This window comes from Geospiza fortis, unplaced genomic scaffold (assembly GCF_000277835.1).
Source record: "Geospiza fortis unplaced genomic scaffold, GeoFor_1.0 scaffold396, whole genome shotgun sequence".
Taxonomy (NCBI): domain Eukaryota; kingdom Metazoa; phylum Chordata; class Aves; order Passeriformes; family Thraupidae; genus Geospiza; species Geospiza fortis.
This window is the reverse complement of record NW_005054345.1, coordinates 4,734,435-4,752,774: the sequence shown is the minus strand read 5'-3', so window position 1 is coordinate 4,752,774 and position 18,340 is coordinate 4,734,435. Positions and strand designations below refer to the sequence as shown.

The 18,340-nt window shown below is 44.5% G+C and overlaps 1 protein-coding gene across 1 annotated transcript in view; it reads right to left on the bottom strand.

Moving 5' to 3' along the window:
* Positions 1 to 18,340, bottom strand: part of PATJ (PATJ crumbs cell polarity complex component) — a 130,677-nt gene that overhangs the window by 20,145 nt on the left and 92,192 nt on the right. Inside the window, exons 29-33 of the mRNA XM_014307834.2 lie at positions 17,499 to 17,571; positions 14,858 to 14,950; positions 10,746 to 10,817; positions 10,277 to 10,394; positions 9,527 to 9,660 (exon numbers count right to left, since the gene is read on the bottom strand). Of these exons, the coding sequence (XP_014163309.1) occupies positions 9,527 to 9,660; positions 10,277 to 10,394; positions 10,746 to 10,817; positions 14,858 to 14,950; positions 17,499 to 17,571 (490 nt within the window). The remainder of the gene's footprint in view (positions 1 to 9,526; positions 9,661 to 10,276; positions 10,395 to 10,745; positions 10,818 to 14,857; positions 14,951 to 17,498; positions 17,572 to 18,340) is intronic.

Genomic DNA, 18,340 nt, shown 5'->3' with positions numbered 1-18,340 from the left:
ACATCTCGTTGATCTGCCAAAACACTGTTTTTCTTAAGCAGGGTTTTTTTTTAAAGTAGTGTAGCTGAACCAGGCTTATCAAATCGATTAAAAACAGAACAGAGCAACGTGTCCATGATGCACTGTAAAGATGTCTACATAGTCCATAGGCATAAATGTCAGTTTTAGTTTTCCTTAGCTTATGAAGCATGGCAAACATCTCTTTCCTCTGATACTCCTGGGATCAGCTCAAAGCACTTAACCCAGAAGTAATTTTTTTCCCACTGGATCTAGTGGGATCTGGATAACACTCTGTTAGTTTTGATCATCCATGACAAATCACTAAAACCAAACTACTGATGCTAGTGAACATTTTACATCATATCAATATTTCAATAGAGTTTATGCAGTGATGAGATGTCATACTCCAGCCATCTAACCAAGCTGCAATGACTCTATCAACAGGCATGGATTGAAGCTGGAACACCCCTCTCAGTCCCTCAGAAAAAAAACCAGAATCTATTATGACTAAAACAATACATTTATTTAAAGGATAGCTTTTGGGTTTCTGGACATCTGCAGCTCCTGTTCAAATTAAATGTGTGCTTGATACCAAAGCCTATGTAGTTCAAAATCAATCAATCAAGAGGGATGAAGAGAAAGTGGTGTCAGTGTTCAGCTAGAGGCTGTGAATTCATGGTGGCTCTGCACAGATTTCCCCATCCCTCCCCACCTCCTTTCACCACCAGTTTCATACAGATTATGGCTCTCCATGGTGGAGCTTGGCAGAGTCACAAAAACCCTTCGTGCAGGAGGGGAAATAAAAACACTCCCGTATCAAGAACACACTTGTTTAAAAAAAGATACCCAGCTGCTGAAAGCACATACTTCATAAAGTTTACAAATCCATTCAACAAACTGCGGCTTTAATCTTTGTATATTTTGACAGAGCACAGTCTGGGAGCATTACACAAATGGGGAATTAATGCAGAGCTGAGCAGCTCTTGCCCGGGACAGAAGGATGCGGAATATGAGCCGGGCCATGCAAAGTCTGCTCCTCCATGCTAAACAAAGTCCACCCTGACAGGTGTAAACTGAGACTGTCCAACCATGAAAACACTGAAAAACCCACAGATGTGAAGGGAATTTCCCTGCTCCTGCTGAGATTACCATCCCAGGCTCGAAAATGTTGGTGCTGAAGGGCCTGCAGCCCAAGGAAATGAAGCTGGATGCACTGACAGAGCACTGCATGGCCACAAAAATCACCTGCAAGCCAGAAATATTGCAAATATTTCCCAAATATTGCAAAAGCACAGCTGGTTGGGGTATGATGTGCCCCAAACCTGGTAAGAAGCAGGAATCAGAAATATTGCAAATATTTCCCAAATATTGCAAAAGCACAGCTGGTTGGGGTATGATGTGCCCCAAACCTGGTAATAAGCAGGAATGGTCAACAAAGAGAAGGTATTTAGTAGGGTTCAGGCTGGAGCAGTGGGACAGGCTCAGCCCTCAGCAGCAGAGCATTGCTGTGACTGAGAACATCACTGTGCCTGCACAGCTGAGGGGCAAGGGGAAGGCACAGGAGGGAGAAAGTGAGAGTTTGGCTGTGGAAGTGAAGGCAGAGAAGCAGGAGAAGTTCATGGAGCCTCTTGGTCAACACCTCCAAGAGCGAAGCTGGTGCAGAGTGAACAATAAACAGTGAGGGCAAGGGGCCTGACAGAAATGAGCACCCACCTCTGGACAATAAAGCTGGCACCACGTGCACAGCATGGTCTGCACTGCACTGCCCTTCATCTGAGGAGGGGAAGAACCCTGAACTCCCAGGGAGATGGATCTCAACTGCTCCCCCAGGCTGAGGATATTTTTCTGCTTGATTTGTAACGATGCAGAGACCCGTGAGGGGAAGAATATCACACTCAGCCCTCAGCAAAGGGCACAGACAGACATGTTAACTCTGAGAATTAAATTCAGCCAGACTGACAGCTTAATCTTTGTATCTTAAATGTCAAGAACTGGTATGGCAGAGACCCCAGGCAAGGACCACAGAGCACTGAGCCTTTTGGGAGGAAGGTGGTGAAGTCAGCATCCTGCTCAGGAAAATCACTGACCAAGTGATCCTTAAAAGCCTGCAGGAACATAAACCATGGTGAGAAAGCCTCACAAGCTGCTGGCTTTAGGCTTGGGCTGCTCACATGTTTCCTGCAAGTTTACAGCTCCTGAGCCAGTCTGTCCTGCGTTTCTTTTCTACTGTGCAGCTGCTCTTGAGCAGGACAAGAAGCAGCTTTCAACAGGAAAGCCACTGAAAATCAGGCCCCAGGCTGCTACTGGGAATGCTGGGCATGGAGGGTGAGGGAGGAACAGGGCACAAGACATGCAGGAAGCACAAATATTAAGTGCCAAGGGTATTTTGATGAAGTTGCATCCTGTGGATAAAGGTGGATCAGGGTGCAAAAGGGGTGATTTCAAAAGAAGTGGAGCAGAGAGATCTCCATATTCCTGGTGCTGGCTGGATTTGACAAGGAAGAAGGTCCAGATTGTGGTAAAGAGATTTCCTGCAGAGCCCTGAACACCTCCAAGTCCTGCTGCTTGAACTGAGCTGAACTTTGGGCTTGTCTTTGTGGAGCTGCTTCAGTCCCTGAGCTCCAGCCATGACCTGGGCAGGACCAAAGGCACCTGACAGAAGGAAAGTGAACCACTCCCCACTGAGGACTGCAATAACCAGCACAGAACCCCTGGGAATGAACCCTACACCAACCATAACCACACATTTGGTGCAGGGAATGGAGCTTCCTGCACTTCTCCTGAGGTGACAAAAATTAAACTACAGATAAAACCACGCTCTGGAAAAGATGTTTTTCTGATTTAGTTGACAAGTTGCGTTTTCCCAAGCTAACATGACACATTTCCAACTGATTTCCTACACAGCTACAAATGTTACACTAAATTAGCATTATTAAGGGTAATAACACTGCAAGGGGTTTTGCTGAGCGCAGGATCAGGGATTTATCTCTTTCCCAGGGCAAGCACAATCCTGTTGGTTATTTCCTTCTCAACTTCTTCAATACTTTGTCCAGAGTAGTCAAATTGTAAAAATTTCATTTTTTACAGCCTGGTTCCCAGATAAAAGCAGAAATCAACTGGTTGCACAGTGAGTTTCACTGGAGAATTAACCCCATGCAGGAGCCTCTCAGTAGTTCAAATAAACTCAGCTGCTGGTCACTCGCAGGCAGAGGAAATGACAACAGCAATGTTATGATCTCTGATCTTCCATTTGCAGCTCCAAATGGAATCTCCAAGATAACTTTCCAGCAAGGGAGGGTGAAGGTCAAGCCCAAGCAAAGCACCTGACACCTCAGAGGGGTTTATCTCGCGCAAATTCCTCCTTCTGGCACCGCGGGGTTTTGCCATTGCTGGCGAGCACAAACCATTAGCAGGCACCCCAAATCCTCAGGCAAACACCACTGCAGTAAAACAGGCTGCAGAATGTAAAAATCTACGACTGTGTTAATGCAGAAATGCTCCACGTTGCACGAGACCCAGAGACTGCCCTGCTCAAGGTCACAGCAAAGGGTCTGTTTCCCATTTAAGAACAAGCCCTCGCAAGAGGCGGTGTTCACTTGCCAACTTTCATAAAAAAGATTAATCCACAATATCAATATGAATATAATTTTTCATACTAAAATACAGATTTATTTTAAGGAAGTGGATAGTATTTGTATTACATTTTATAGGCCCCTATAGTTACATCTGGTCCTTATTTATTTAAATTTTATTCAGCTTGCATAATATTTTTGCTTACAGTTATATTCTCTAAGATCAGAAAAGTTAAAACCTGAAAATTCAATGGCAGTATTCATTAACATTCCTTCGCTCTGCAGTCATAGACATTTGCAAGCTCTCCTTTGATTCTGAAATAATAAAACTAAGGTAATAAGATGTTTAGTGTAAAAATATATGACTTAAGTCAGAATGATAGAAAGAGCTATGTTCCTGTGAATCACATGCCAAAGCAAACCAAAGTTTTTCAAAAAGTATACATGCTCATTTTAGAGGGAATAATAAAACACAGAATGACATATTAAAGCCTTAACTCTCTCACTCTCATTATTTTATTAAGTTACCAAAAAAAAAAAAAAAAAGAGAGTTTGCAGTGTACAGAGCATAGCACAGGTTATAAAGAATGCATGAGGTCCAGGAAGCCAAGAGCCAGGGGTTTCACCCAGCAGCAGGCAGGATCCTCCTGAAGCCCATCCTGACAGGTCCTGCTGCTTTTGGATATTGTCAGCCTCAATTTTATGCTTGATTTACATTCCTGGAAGGCAGCAGCTCCTCCAAGCGAGGCCCTGCTACGCAAGCAAGCCCTACCATCAGCTAAACCCTTGCCAAAGAGCCATCAAAGACACGATTTGCAGAACTTAGTGCCCTAATTCCCTTTTGTGACAAGCCATGTACGGAGCAGCTTGGGTTTGTCATGCTCCCGCGAGCCAGCGTCCTCCTGGAACGATGATGGATCCACCAGCTCCACCTCAGCATCACCCAGGCAGGAGGCAAAGCCATCCCTCACAATCTCAGGCTAACTGCATTTACCACCCTGCCATTAAAAAACTGCCTTCTGGCTTAGGAGTGTGGGCAGGGCTTTAGGAGGGGTTGCATTTTTGCCTCTCCCTCTGCGATACCAACCACGATTAAACACTCAGGGCTGCCATTCCCCTTTTCCATCCCATTGTTCCGTGCACTGTGTGGGGGATTTAACAGCAGCAGCATCTTACAGCCCTCATATTGCTGGGGCCTCCCCAGAGGCCAATATCCCCCTTCTCATTTGTAGTTACAAGGTGAGCACATTTCAGCAGAACGCTCTCAGTCCTAGCTGCACTGCCTGTCTGCCTGAGCAATCACTCAGATGCTCTGTCTATGCCTGATAAAGATATTTTTGCCTGGATTTAAACATAGCCGAAGTGGGGAGGGTGGGATGAAAGCTCAGCCGAGGGAGGAGCTGCTCAGTGACACAGGAGTCCCAGAGCCCTCGTGCTCAGGTAGGTCCCCACAAAGCTCAGCGCAAAGCTGAGCTCTAGGCTTGGCTTTGGAGCAGGAACAGCCTGGTTTTGGCAGCACGGAGCCCTCACAGGGTAATTAGCCCTCACAGGGTAATTATCCCTCTCAGCTCCAGGGGCAAACACCGGGGCTTGAACAGCTGCAGCTTCAAGTCACAGTTTTCCTGATTATTCCCTTGCCCTTCCTGAACAGATGGGGCTTATTCAAGGGATGACTCACCTGGACTGACAGAATTAATCTAAATATTCTTCTGTCAAACTGCCTCCCACCTCAGGAAGCTCCCAGAAAAGCCTCTGGGCTAACCCAGGTGATCAGGGAACCTTTTTGCTCCCCAGCTCTCACCAGCTCCTGTTAGCTGAGCACAGGAATATTCTGGTGTTTTTCATGTTCCAGTTCCCTGGCTTCGTGGATCACTTTATTTTACAGATGGAATACCTTAAAGTTTCTTAATTGCCTTAAAAATGCTTTTTATTAAAGTCAGCTGAAAGCCAAAGTACAAAAAGAAAATTTACCACATTCAAAGCAGACAAGCCAGTATAAAAAATCCTGCATAAGAGGTTTGATGTTGTTTACAACAAACACCACACAGCATAAAGTATATTTTTCTTCCTTTCTGTGTAAGGCTGAGATAATGACCACCCCCTACTCCACCTCCAGAGAGCCCTAAGTTACAGACCCTGCAATCTTCTCTTACACCTCTTCAGCAATTAGCTGAAGTGATTTCCAGCCCCAGCTGAGCCCCTGAGCCCTCCTCCCTCCCAGGTTCTCCAACCCTGCCTGGAGGAACATCCCCAAACCAGCCTTGAAACTGCTGCATGCCCTCTGGCATGTCTGAGTGTCTCCATCACCCAGGCAGAGTCAATAACCACCAGTAATCAACTCGACCATCACTAAATTATTCAGCTGGCAGCAGAGCAGAGCCCCCACCCTGTTTGTGCCTTAGAGCAGTGCCTCTTCCATGTGCTGCCAGGAGTCAAATCCCTGAAAATTCACTATCCTGGACGACAGAAAATCACTGCAAGTTGTTAAGTGGGCAGCACTCACCCACTCTGGGGTGATAATTTCAGAGAATCTGGGCTGGTTTGGGTTGGGAGGGACCTCAGAGCCCGTCTCATTCCATCTCCTGCCATGGGACACCTTCCACTAGGCCAGGCTGATCTAACCCTGCCCAGCACCCAGAGCCTCTCTGGACAAAGCCCTCATCCCATCTGAGTACAATTTAAAACAACAACTTGATGCCCTGTTCTCTGAGGATTTAGGATGAAAATCTCCTGGGTGTCCTGGGGAGCCTCAAACCTCATTTTGGGGATGTTTCTGAAAACATTTCTTTTTTTTTCCCCCACCCTGTTTTAAATTCTCACTCTGAGGTTACTTTTACAAGTTTGATTGGACTACAACCAAAATAAAAATCACAAACTGAAAGGCCTGTGCTTCAGCCAGCTCCACTCTGCACTTTAATTGCTTTAAAGCAGAGGCCATGTGTTGTGTTCTCTCAGGGGTACGTGGGAAGGTGAAATGAAAGTGAGTGAAGAGAAAAAAATACTTCATAAAAAATCAGCACTTAGAGGGAAATGAAATAGAGCTGCTCCAGAGCAGCCTGAAGACCAACAACATGAAGACAGCTCCCAAGGACAACCCTTCCCTGGCCATGCCTTTCCTGCAAGCACATCCTCCCAGCTCCCCAGGCAGAGCCCTGGTTCACAACACATCCCTGAAAGGGTTTGCAGCTTAAGGGCACGGACATCTCCTCACCAAAAAACATTTCACAGGGGTTAAGACATCACTTTCCACCCTCCTGAACAAATTAACCTCCCTGCTCACAGGCTGTATTTTTCAAGTCTCTACTTGGTGACTCCTGATGAGATTCCTGAGGTTATGACTTAAAAGTTGCACTCCATATTTCATTTCCAAGCGGCCTGTCCCTGGCTGCCAGATTTATTATTCCAAAAGCTGGGCCTGTACATCTTGTGCTCAAGGAAGATATAAAATATTCTGAGAGAGCTTTCCCATCCCTTGTGAGCTGCTGTTGAGTACCCTCAGCTCAGCATTTTTAGATTAAGAACATTTTAGTACAACGTGGGTGAGGCCCTTGCAGGCTTTGCCATGTCCATTTCAGACTTTACGTGTTCTGAGCAGCATTCCTGGCTTCCCCCATGCTGATAAATTCCTTCTGAGACCCCAGGAGCTGGGGTTCATGTCCTTCAGGGGTTTCTGGGCACTTCTGCTGGAGCCAATTACAGCTCATGCTAATTTCTCTGCACTGCACCAAACAGTGAATCCTGGACACAAAATTCCTGCCACACGAGACCTCCAGGAGCGATGAACTCCTCTGATCTTGCCTTTTTTAAAACACAAAAGATGTCCCTGTGTGTAACTGAGTTAAAACCAAATGACAGAGAGCAAGACACATCCATCACATCACTCAGCCCCACGGAGCTGTTTTGTTCCATTTTCTCTCTAAGCCATGAAACTCAGAGAGACAGAAACTTTCCAACAGCCCTGAGCAGTATTTGCTTTTACTGCTCATTATGTCACGTGAACTCGGTTTCAACTCTTTACAGAAGGTTTTCTGACTCCAGGGCAACAAAAAACCAAAAAAAACCAAAAAAAGAAATAAAAGACAGGAGGGTATCAAAGTAATTTGGAGAAGATCAGAAACACAGAAAAATGGGAGGTTCCCTGCCCATGCAGGGGGTGCAAGTGGAGGGTCTTTAAGGTTCCCAACCCAAACTCTTCCAGGACTCTGGGATCCCACCAGCTGCGGCCCTGAGCTCCAGGCTGGAGGAGAAGGGGCTGGTTTGGAGCAGGAAGAAGTGATGGAGAATCCCAGAGAGGGTCTGTGCACATGGCAAAGGACCAGGTTAGGCTGTGGTTTCCCAAAAGCACCTTGTTTCCTATGAAACACCATTTCTTGCCTTTCAATGAGCAGATTCAGAATTATGAGGAGAAACAGGGACTCATTTTGGGTAAGTCCTGTAAGCTGAGGATCTGAAAAGTGGGGAGTTGGACCTCCCTTCCTTCATGGTTTGTTACTGCACTCCAGTGCACAGACTTTTAAAATCAACTCCTAGGAGGACACTTTAATGAATAAACTAATGAAAGCATAATACTTAACCAAAACCATTTACTCCATTTAAAGACTAAAACCCTTTGCATTTTTCTCATCTGCTCTGTACAGCAGTTATTTACAATTTTCATTTATTTATATTAAAATCTCATTAAAGACACACACCATATTGGACCTGACAGACTGCCATGCATTATTTCCAAATTCCAGTTAAATGAAAAAGCAGGGAGATGACTGACACCGAGCAACTTATTTGAATTTACTCAACACTGAGGAGCTTGACAAAAAAAAAAGGGGGACTGGGGGCAAAGCTGTGCATTTCTGGGGCTGGAAAGAGGGAAAACTAACCCAGCTCCATCTCCATGGGAAACAAAGGAATTCATCCCAGCTCTACAAAACTGGAGACTGGGATAAATGGGACCAAAACCTGAATTTTTTCCAATTTCAGCTTTAATGCTGTAAAAGATCCAGCCCACACTCTGCAGCAGAAAACTTTCTTTTTCCTTTTGACTTCCTTACTTCTTTCCTTTCAATTTTTTTCCTATTTTTTTTACCCTAGAAGAAGACTGCTACATTGCAACTGTCTGTACCTGCTGACACTTTGATGCTTAATGATGCACCACTGTGATATTTCGGGCAAAACCTGCATGTACCAGAGCAGTTCCAGTGCCTGAAGAGTCTCAGTGTCAGGGAATTCAGGATAACCCAGCACAGACACCTCTGCAACACAGACTTGTTTACTGAAAGAACTGAATTTGACATTTAAAAAGTCCAATCTGGCTTCTCTTACACTGCAGCAAAGCCTCTCTCAGATGGGAAGTGGAGAGGAGACAGGAGAGCAGAGGCAGGGAGGGGTTTATGGGCTTTAGCATCACCAATTTGCTGAGCTCACGCTCGAACTGATACATTTTGATTCATCTGAAGATAATTTTTTTTTAAAAAAACAGCATATCCAGGAGGCAGATTAAGCCAAAAGACACAGCAAGCAATAAAAGATTACCTTTGGTTTACCTCTGTTCTGCAAGGGCTTTTGCTGGCAGGCAGATAAATCACAGTTTGTTTAAAGAGCTACTGAGCGTTTCTGCTCTCAGGACAGAGCTGTTATCCTTGCTGAGACAGCTCCACCTCTGCAACATTAATTTCTAGTCCAGCCATTCCAGCTCCTGATTCACAATGGTTAAATAAAAGAAAACACATTTGCAGCCTCTGACCACAGCACAAAAACTACTGCAACACCAACAATTTAAACAGGAGCACCACCTGATGTGACACAAGGCAAAATCGCCAAGTTTTCTATTGGAGCTTATAGTTGGCTTGTCCTCCCTGTCTTCAGCAATTTATTAGAGCAATTACCTATTAAGGGCATTGCTATTTTCCATGTTTTCTCTGTCTCTGTCTGCAGCAAACATGATTTGAGCAGAAACTCACCAGGGGAGTGTCCTTGCCCCCGACGATGCTGAGCCCAAGGCCTGAGCGACCCTTGGAGATCTCTATGGTCATCTCCTGCCCTGGAACTATGGGACAGGTGGCTGGATCCACAGGCAGTGCAGGTGGGAAGACACCTGAGAACATCACAAGGGCAAGAAATCAGTCACACAGCGCAGCAAGAAAATGAGAACCACCAAAGGAATGGTGCGACAACAGCTAATTTGGCTTTTTTGTTTTTGTTGCTCTTCACCTTCATAAAATTGAACTAGAGGGCCACTCTGAGTCACTTCTGAAGTCTCTAAACCAGAGTGACTTGAGTTCTGGGAATAAATGCTGCCAGTAAAAGCCTGTGAGGACATCTAATTCAGTTTTCACCTCTGCAATTCAGATCATGATGGAAAGGGGTATTCCTTTCAGGACAGGTAAAGCTATATTCCAGCACCATGGAATGAACAGCATGTCCCAAATTGCCTTTCCTTCTATTTCAATCAAAAACAAGATCATCTCTGCATGTACAAGTCAAGAAAAACAAGTGAAGACACCTCCAAAAATTGTAACCTCCATCTCCTCTCAAAAATCGTGACAGGAGAGAAAAACACAAACACGTTATAAAATGACTGAGAATAGGCCATTGGATGCTCAAAGAAACAAAACTTCAGCAGAAGTTATCTGGAAAACAAAATGAAAACACTCATTTTGGGTTAGGGTAGTAAAGACACAGGATATTGTGGCAAAATGCCTGGTTCCTACCACGGCTGGTGGCTTCTGGCTCTGGAGGAAGGTGAGGAGCTGCTGGCTCCAGGGGGGACTCCTGGCAGCTCCCTGGGGCTGCCGTGGAAGATTTGGGCTGTTTGATCTGGCTGAGGACCTAAAGGCAAAGCAGAAGCAAGAGAGATCAGTCATCAGCCACCATGACGTGGTGAGGTCACTGTCATCAGCTGTTGATCATTGTGCTCACCAAATCCTCCAAATCAACAGGAGGAAAAGCAATTCCCACACATTTACAGAGTAGCCAGCCATTTTTTACATTTCCATCAATAAAATTATTTTAATGTCTTCCCAGTTAATCCCTTCCCCCCAAGAATCACTCAGTCTTTAACCAAAGCAAGCCCTCAGAACGCTCCCTTGCTGGTTAACATGAAGACACACACATTTTCCGGGACACACATTTTCCTGGACACACATTTTCCTGGACACACATTTTCCTGAACACACATACGTTTTCTGGGAGCTGCTCCTCTGCCTCCTGCTCATCTGCCACCACTGGTGTGTCAGCCTTACACTTCACATCCTAAAAAGTCAAAAAAAAGAAAACAAGATGTATTGGAAGTGTCTCATTAGCTTCAATAAAATACCCTCCAAAACTCAGGATGATGATTCTAGGGAAATCCAGTGATGTTTTGGAGGGACAGGACACAGGGAATGGCTTCCTGAGGGTGGGGTTGGATGGGATATTGGGAAGGAATTCCTGGCTGGGCTGGAATTCCCAGAGCAGCTGTGGCTGCCCCTGGCAGTGTCCAAGGCCAGGCTGGAGCCCCTGGGGCAGGGGAAGGTGTCCCTGCCATGGCAGGGGTGGAACAGGATGGAATTTAAGGTCTCTCCCAACACAAACCAGTCCGGTATTCCAGGATTTCTCCATAAATCCATTTGTACCACCAAGCAAAGCCCAAACCTTAAATGAGGCAAAGCTGCTGTGAGCCCAGGGAGTATCAGGAGTTAGTTATTAAAATATCAGGAGTTATTAAAATCCCAGCCCTCAGCTCTGAGGGCATGCAGCGCACAGCAGGGATTTTTGGGGAGGAGATTATCACACATGCTCTGGAATGACTGGGACAGCAATTCCCAGGCTGTGTGCAGGGACCCCTCAGTGCCCACTGCAGGAAGGGGCTCCCAGTCATCTGCTCTCTCCTCCCCCTCGTTTTCTGGCTCTCCTAAACAAAGCAACTGCTTCAAATGCATCCTCCAGTCCCATTAAAAAGATCTCCAGCAATGGTACTTCAATCACTGGCTCCACTTGTAGCCTAATTTATTTCTCTGCCTTTGCAATACACAAAAATATATTTTATATCCTACTTTTACAACTGTTTCCAGACAGGTACAGTGCCCTCCCTTGTTAGCTCTTCACTTTGATCCAAGCAATAGTTATTTTTCTTATCCCATATTAAAACCCCCTGATCAACAGCCTAGCTTGCAGGAAAACTAAGTACCGACCTCCAGAGATTACCTCAAACCTTTTTCAAACATTCAAAAGTTACTCTGTGTCTCAGAAAGAATTTCTAATTAAGATGACAATTTCTACATTAAAAAAAGGTAAACAGAATTGTTTCAGCTTGGAAGTGCTGGCCTTGTTTGTTGGAATTTCATCATGCTAAAAGATTCCAACCCCCACAGGATCTTTTTTTTTTCCCCCTTGAATTTTTCTCCAAGCTTGCTGTAACTCTACAACTGCAACTATTATCCAAAAGGATAACAGGAAAAAAAGATAAAGGGGTGATCTCATTGTATTATCAGAGGTGTCAGGGGAGGAATGGAAGACTGCTCTGTCATTTTCTGAGAGATTGTTTTAATGAGTAATGAATAATTACTTCATACTTCCCTTGTTCATTGTGATATGTGACTAAAATCTGAAGCTTCATCGTGCACCACCAAGCAAGCACCAGGCACCACCTTCACATCTCCCTGATCTTTTAACTGTGCGAGAGGAACCTGAACAAAATGAGCACCAAATACACTCAGCGTTTGTCAGAAGCCTGCAGCCCCACTGGCTTAATCAAATTCAACCCCTCAGCTCCATCCAAAAGCACTTTCACACAGCCCCTCCTCTTTGCCAGGGTTTCAAGGATTTGTTTTCTGTATGTTGTGATTCAGATTGTTGTTCCAAGCTCAAACCTTTAAAGGCAAATGAATCCATTCTCACAAGCCATTTTCACTTTGTCAGATTAAATCTTCCAAGAGCATCTCAAAGCCCCCTCCACCAATTCTTTTCCAAGCACACCTTATAGAAAATCAGATTTTTTTCAACCCAGGACCTTCCAGGAGGCCACCTAAACCCCAGCTAACAAACACACAGACTGTGCCCAACACTTCCACTGGCTCCAGCTCAGAAACAAAGTTGTTTTCCTTCCCCCTTCTTATCATCCAAGCCCACAATGATGTCCATTATAGAACTTTATAGCTTTTAAAGTGATGAAGTGACAACAAAGAGTATGTTGTGAGAGACTGACAAATTTATCAGCAACAGATGAACAGAGAACGATGTGAATTTTTTAACTTTCCTTTTATTACAGCTGTCACTTGGTGAGACATCCTGCCCATGCTTTGAGCTGTACATGCTTGTGGAAGATCTCTGCTGATAAGCACATACTTTTTATTTACTCAGTGAACTTGATCTTACTTGTTGACTTTCACATTCCTGATTTCTCCTGACATGTTTCTGACAAATTCAGTAACAATGGTGAAGTAGCACTGAGGCTCTGGTAGCAGCACCATGCTGGGAAAAACAAGACACTGTTTTCTTTTGCTTCACTAGAAGACTGCAAGACAGATCCCCCTTCCCAAAAACACCAATTTCTGTTGTGCTGCACTGCAGAGTCAAAGTCTTAAAGCCAGTTGATAAAAAACCCTCTCCCCTTTGGGCCAGAACCATCAGCACACTCTCAAAACTCAGACCCACTCAGAAATATTCCCCATGCAGTTTTAAAACCCTGATGGTAAGAACACCCTGAAATTATTAAACTGGCTTCTGCCATTATTTTTCATCCATTAATTCCTCTAAACCAAGGGCTGGCCCAACTAAAGGCATTGTGGAAAGAGCAGTTGGGTCTGCAGGAATTCCAACACTTTTCTAAGTGCAGGCCTTTGCCTTCTCTTACCTCTCTGCCATTGCTGTTTGGGACAACTCTTTTTCTTTCTTTTTACCTTTCAGCCTGTGCCCTCTGGCTCCACAGTTCCCTTCTTTCTTGCTGCCAATATATTTTGGGTTTCCTGTCGTTCCAGAGGCATCTTCCCTCCACACCTAGCTTGGACTGCTGCCATTTCTTTCTCCCATTAAATTCAGCCCTCCTCTAACACCACTCAAAGAGCTGCACAGCACCGTGGCCCACACCAAAAGTTCACTTTTGAGTAACATATTTTGGGTGTTTTTATCTGCTTCAGTCTTTGAGCAATTTCTCCTATTACCTTGCAATCTCTCTACAATTTCTTGCCAAGTTGAGCAAGAATTCCAATAAAACCAGGTGAGTGACACCTGCAAATACATCCAGGGAAAACCTGATTCCTTCATATTCCAGCCCATCAGAGGAATCTGCACTGGGCTACCAAACAGAAACAACTCAACCTTTTAGTGGTCCATTAGGGACATAAATCAATCCATGGCTGATTAATTCTGATGCCTGAATAGCACATAACACTTCCTAACTCCTGGAATTTGCAGACTCATTAATTAAACACTTACTAGCTGCAGAGCATTATGTACATTCAATTTATATCTGCAAACCCCAAGACACTCCTTGCAAGAGACATGATGGAGCAGGAAGAAGACATCTAAGAGGAAAAATATCCAGAAATGCCAAGTTTCCTTAGCTGAGGACACACAGCAAGTCCTGCACTCCTTGAAACTGGAGCAGGCAGCAAAAACTCTCTCAGCAAATCCTGAGGTACCCCCAGCTTACTCATGTTTACTGTTTCTCATTTTAAATCTTTAACACAGTGTCCAAAAAGAAGAAATCAGAGCTGCACCCTGAAGGACTTTCAGATTCCTGATAATGCATGATCCTGACCTATCAAACAACAAAAACCCCCATCTGTGCCAATGAGAAGTTCAGTATTTATTACAGTGCACACTGACAGAACCACATTAAAGCACAAGTTATGGCCTTAATGCAGAAATCACTGAGAGCAGCTCTAGAGCTGTGCTATTCAGGAGGCAAGACGAGATTATGATAATAGACATCTTAGCCTTAGAATTTATGAAGCTATGAATATAAATGAGAATATGATTTACAGACCAGGCTTTTTCTAAAGTTTGTCACACATGGATGGCAGGAGTGGAAACACAATCCCCTCACTCACCAAGAACCCCCCCAAGAGAGGGCCCAAATGCTACATGGAAACTCTTATCTTGGTATTTTAACAAGTTTTACTGAGTGCTCAGTTCATGAAAACAGGCTGGGTACATAAAGCTGAGTTTGATTCTGCTTTTACATGTACTGGAGATTATTTGACAAAAGTGCTGCAACACTCCAATAAAAAGGCAGAGAGAACCAACCAAGCCCAGTGAGCCTCCACATTCTGAACTCTAATCAACATTAAATATTGCCTCAAGTCACTCACAGCTTTGCTGGACTCCTCATCAGTCAAGCTTTTCATGACAACTTCCAAACTTGGGTCTTCCTCACCTCCTGCAGGTTCGGTGCCAGAGTGGTCCTGGAGAAAGGATTGACAACAGCTTTAAAACAGAGCTCTGGGCCCCAGAACAGCTAAACAGAAAAATTAGACAGTTTTCCCCTTTTCTGTTGTATCTTTTAGACAAGGGGCAGCATGACAAAGTAGAAAGATCCACAATTAAAACCTCCCAGTGTCAGGGGATGAATGATGGATGTAACTCTGGGAAGGCAGACCTTGGTCCCGCTTGGCTGACAAAAAACACCACAAAATATTCCCACAACTGCCCTTAGGGTTAGCTCCAAAGGCCAGACTAATCCCTGCCAGCTGTGAAAGCTGTGGACTTGGTATGAAGAGCTTTTCTCCACACCTCTGCCCCATGCTCAGCACGTTAAAGGAGTCCCAGTTTCCTTCTGAGCAGCTTGGGAAAATCATGGAATGGTTTGGGTGGGAAGGGACCTTAAAGCCCATCCAGGGCCACCCCTGCCATGGCAGGGACACCTCCCACTGTCCCAGGGTGTCCAGCCTGGCCTTGGGCACTGCCAGGGATCCAGGGGCAGCCACAGCTGCTCTGGGAATTCCAGACCAGCCAGGAATTCCCAATATCCCTGCCCTCTGGCAGTGGGAGCCATTCCCTGTGTGCTGTCCCTCCATCCCTTGTCCCCAGTCCCTCTCCAGCTCTCCTGGAGCCCCTTCAGGCCCTGGCAGGGGCTCTGAGCTCTGCCTGGAGCCTTCTCCTCCCCAGCTCTCCCAGCCTGGCTCCAGCCCTGCAGCAGCTCTGTGGCCTCCCTTGGACTCTTTAGGCCTAGAAACAAAACTATTTCTGAATTTTCATTAGGCATTTTACATTTAAGTAAGTGTAAACTCAAATGTCTCGGCCACCACTTGGGAGGACAAAGCACCTCTGTTCACTGTTGCAAAAAAATACCTCATTCTGTGCCTTTCTGGTGACTGAAACTTCTAAAAACATACTTTACAGCAATTAATATTTAATAGACTCTGTTTCTGGTGGCTTGCCCACAGTATCACAGCACAACACAAGACCCTGATTTAAGGTGCATTTACTGTTTATCACTTCTCATGTAACACAGACAAAGAGATAAGCTGCAGATAAAGAGATAAGGTAAAGATCAAGGGATGAGCTGAAGAAAACTAACACAGTAATCCATGGTAACTATGGCACCCTGATATTCCATTCCACAGCCAGGCTGTTTAATGTGATCTGACAAGTTACATGTAGGGTGCATGTAAGACACAATGTTAAATATTTATGTGGTATTTCAAAGATATTTGAAGATATCATTTCAAGATATAAGGCTATTTTTTTCTTTATTTAAAGAGAGGAAGAGCTGCCAAAGAAAGCAATGTAAACTTCTGTATAACATCACCATATTTGGTCATGTTGATTTTATATAATAAAAAGATACCAGCTAGAAGTAAAAACCTGTATTTACTTATAAAACAAACATAATGTAAATAGTCAGAACTTGCCATTAATGCATGAAACTCAACCCACAAGCATCTACTTCTAAAGGCAAACAGAGACACACTTGGGTAGAGTCTAAGTTGACCAGAATGTGCCTAAACAAAGCTTTGTGCTTCCTCCTGAAGGCACAAGTATTAAACAAAGCTGGGAACAAATGCAGGTATTAAAGATAAAATGAACTCTGTGAATTGTTGAGTAATTTATAAAGCACCAGCTGCACCTGGGCTGTGCTGCTGGTGTGGGGGAGTGAAGGAAAAGCCAAAGCTTTGTCCCCAAATGACTGAGATCCAAACAAAACATGAGCAGTTCTTGCTCTGTGCAGCACCAGGCCTGCAAGGAGCAGCCACCAGAGGTAAGAGAATCTGGAAAACAACAGCAAGAGGGCAAACAGGAGATGGATGCATCCAGCCTTACCTCCCGTGGCCCCTGCTGAGGGATCCCAGCCACGCTCATGGAAATACCAGGAGTTCAATGCACACGGATTTATTGAGGCAAGACCAAACCCCAATTGAATTACAAAACATCTTTTGCTTTATTAGCTCAGATAGAAATAGAATTAAAAAGCAGCAGCGAGGCTAACCGTGTAGTTTATCTGGAAAATTTAGTTACACCGCATTGAGATGTCAAAATGATAACGAGTGTGGTGGCTGCAGGGATTCCTGGTGCACAGGGGAGCAATCAGCCTGCACCGGGGCTGAGGGAGCAACAAAAATCATAGAAAACACTGGCAACATCACCACACTGAGATTGTTTTTGCATTTAGGATTACTCCAGGCAGAACTGCCTCAGCACAACCAGCTGAAAGAGGAGCAGGACAAGGCTTAAATTTGGCAAGATTTTAGTTTGGAGCCTCCTCTTCCTCCTGTACAGCAGTGCCCTGTTTAAGAGCTGCTGTTAATGCCACGCAGGTCTGTCAGGAACAACCAGATCAATAAAAAAGAGACAGGGCAAAATAAGCCTATTAGGCCAAGTCTCTACCCAACGCATTTTTACGACCTCGGGTTTAATTACACAAGGTGCTCAAACTTATCAGGAGCTGCTAATTATGATTAATCTATCCAATTTAGCTGTCTCTAATTAAAAACAACAGCCCACAAACCTTACCTCAATGGCAGAGTGGGAGCCTGAAGGCAGTGGGAAGGGAGTGACAGCCATCTGGTTGACTGCATCTTCACTTCTGCACAACACAGCAAACAAAACACCACGTTACACACCAAACCAGGGTGGGCAAACTCTTCCTTGGTGTTGGTTCTGCCCATTAAAAAAACACCCTCAACACCATGCCAACTGTTTTTTATCATTTCTCTGGTTCCTTGCTCCCCAGCAGATCCCTGCATGGGAGCAGAGGAGGCTCATCTGGGACACACTGACATCCTGTCCTTTGGAAATCTCATTTTGTGTGGATTATCAGAGGATGCAGTTGGAGTTTATGGTCCCCACACATCCATAGATGAGCTCACACTTAGTTAGCCCCTTTTAATGGTCTCTACATCTGTAAACTGCTTGTTTATAGTTTCACATTCACATTACTAAAATACCTGTTTTAATGTAACAGATTGCTTTTTCTTTTTTTGTTCATTGTTGCTGCAGTCTTCTAAAAGCTTCAGTGTAAAAACTTGGAAAAGATTTTATAAAATGCAGGGAGAAGAGAAGATGAACACTGATTCTCCCTACTTATAAAGTGAGTTGTTTTTCCAAAATGCTTATGATGTATGGCATCTTTTTCTCTCGCTTTAAAACGCCTCTGAAGTTGACATCTGATTAATTTGTTTTTTGTATTTAACAGCATTCTGCCTTGCTGAAGTTTTTCCTCAACTGCCATTTAAACTGATTTGTTTTCTGGAATTAGCTCTGTGGTTTTTTGGCCTCTATAAAACAAAACCAGGTAACAGATTACTTCAGTGGTACCATTTAAGGCAAATCACAGAATCACAGAATGGTTTGGG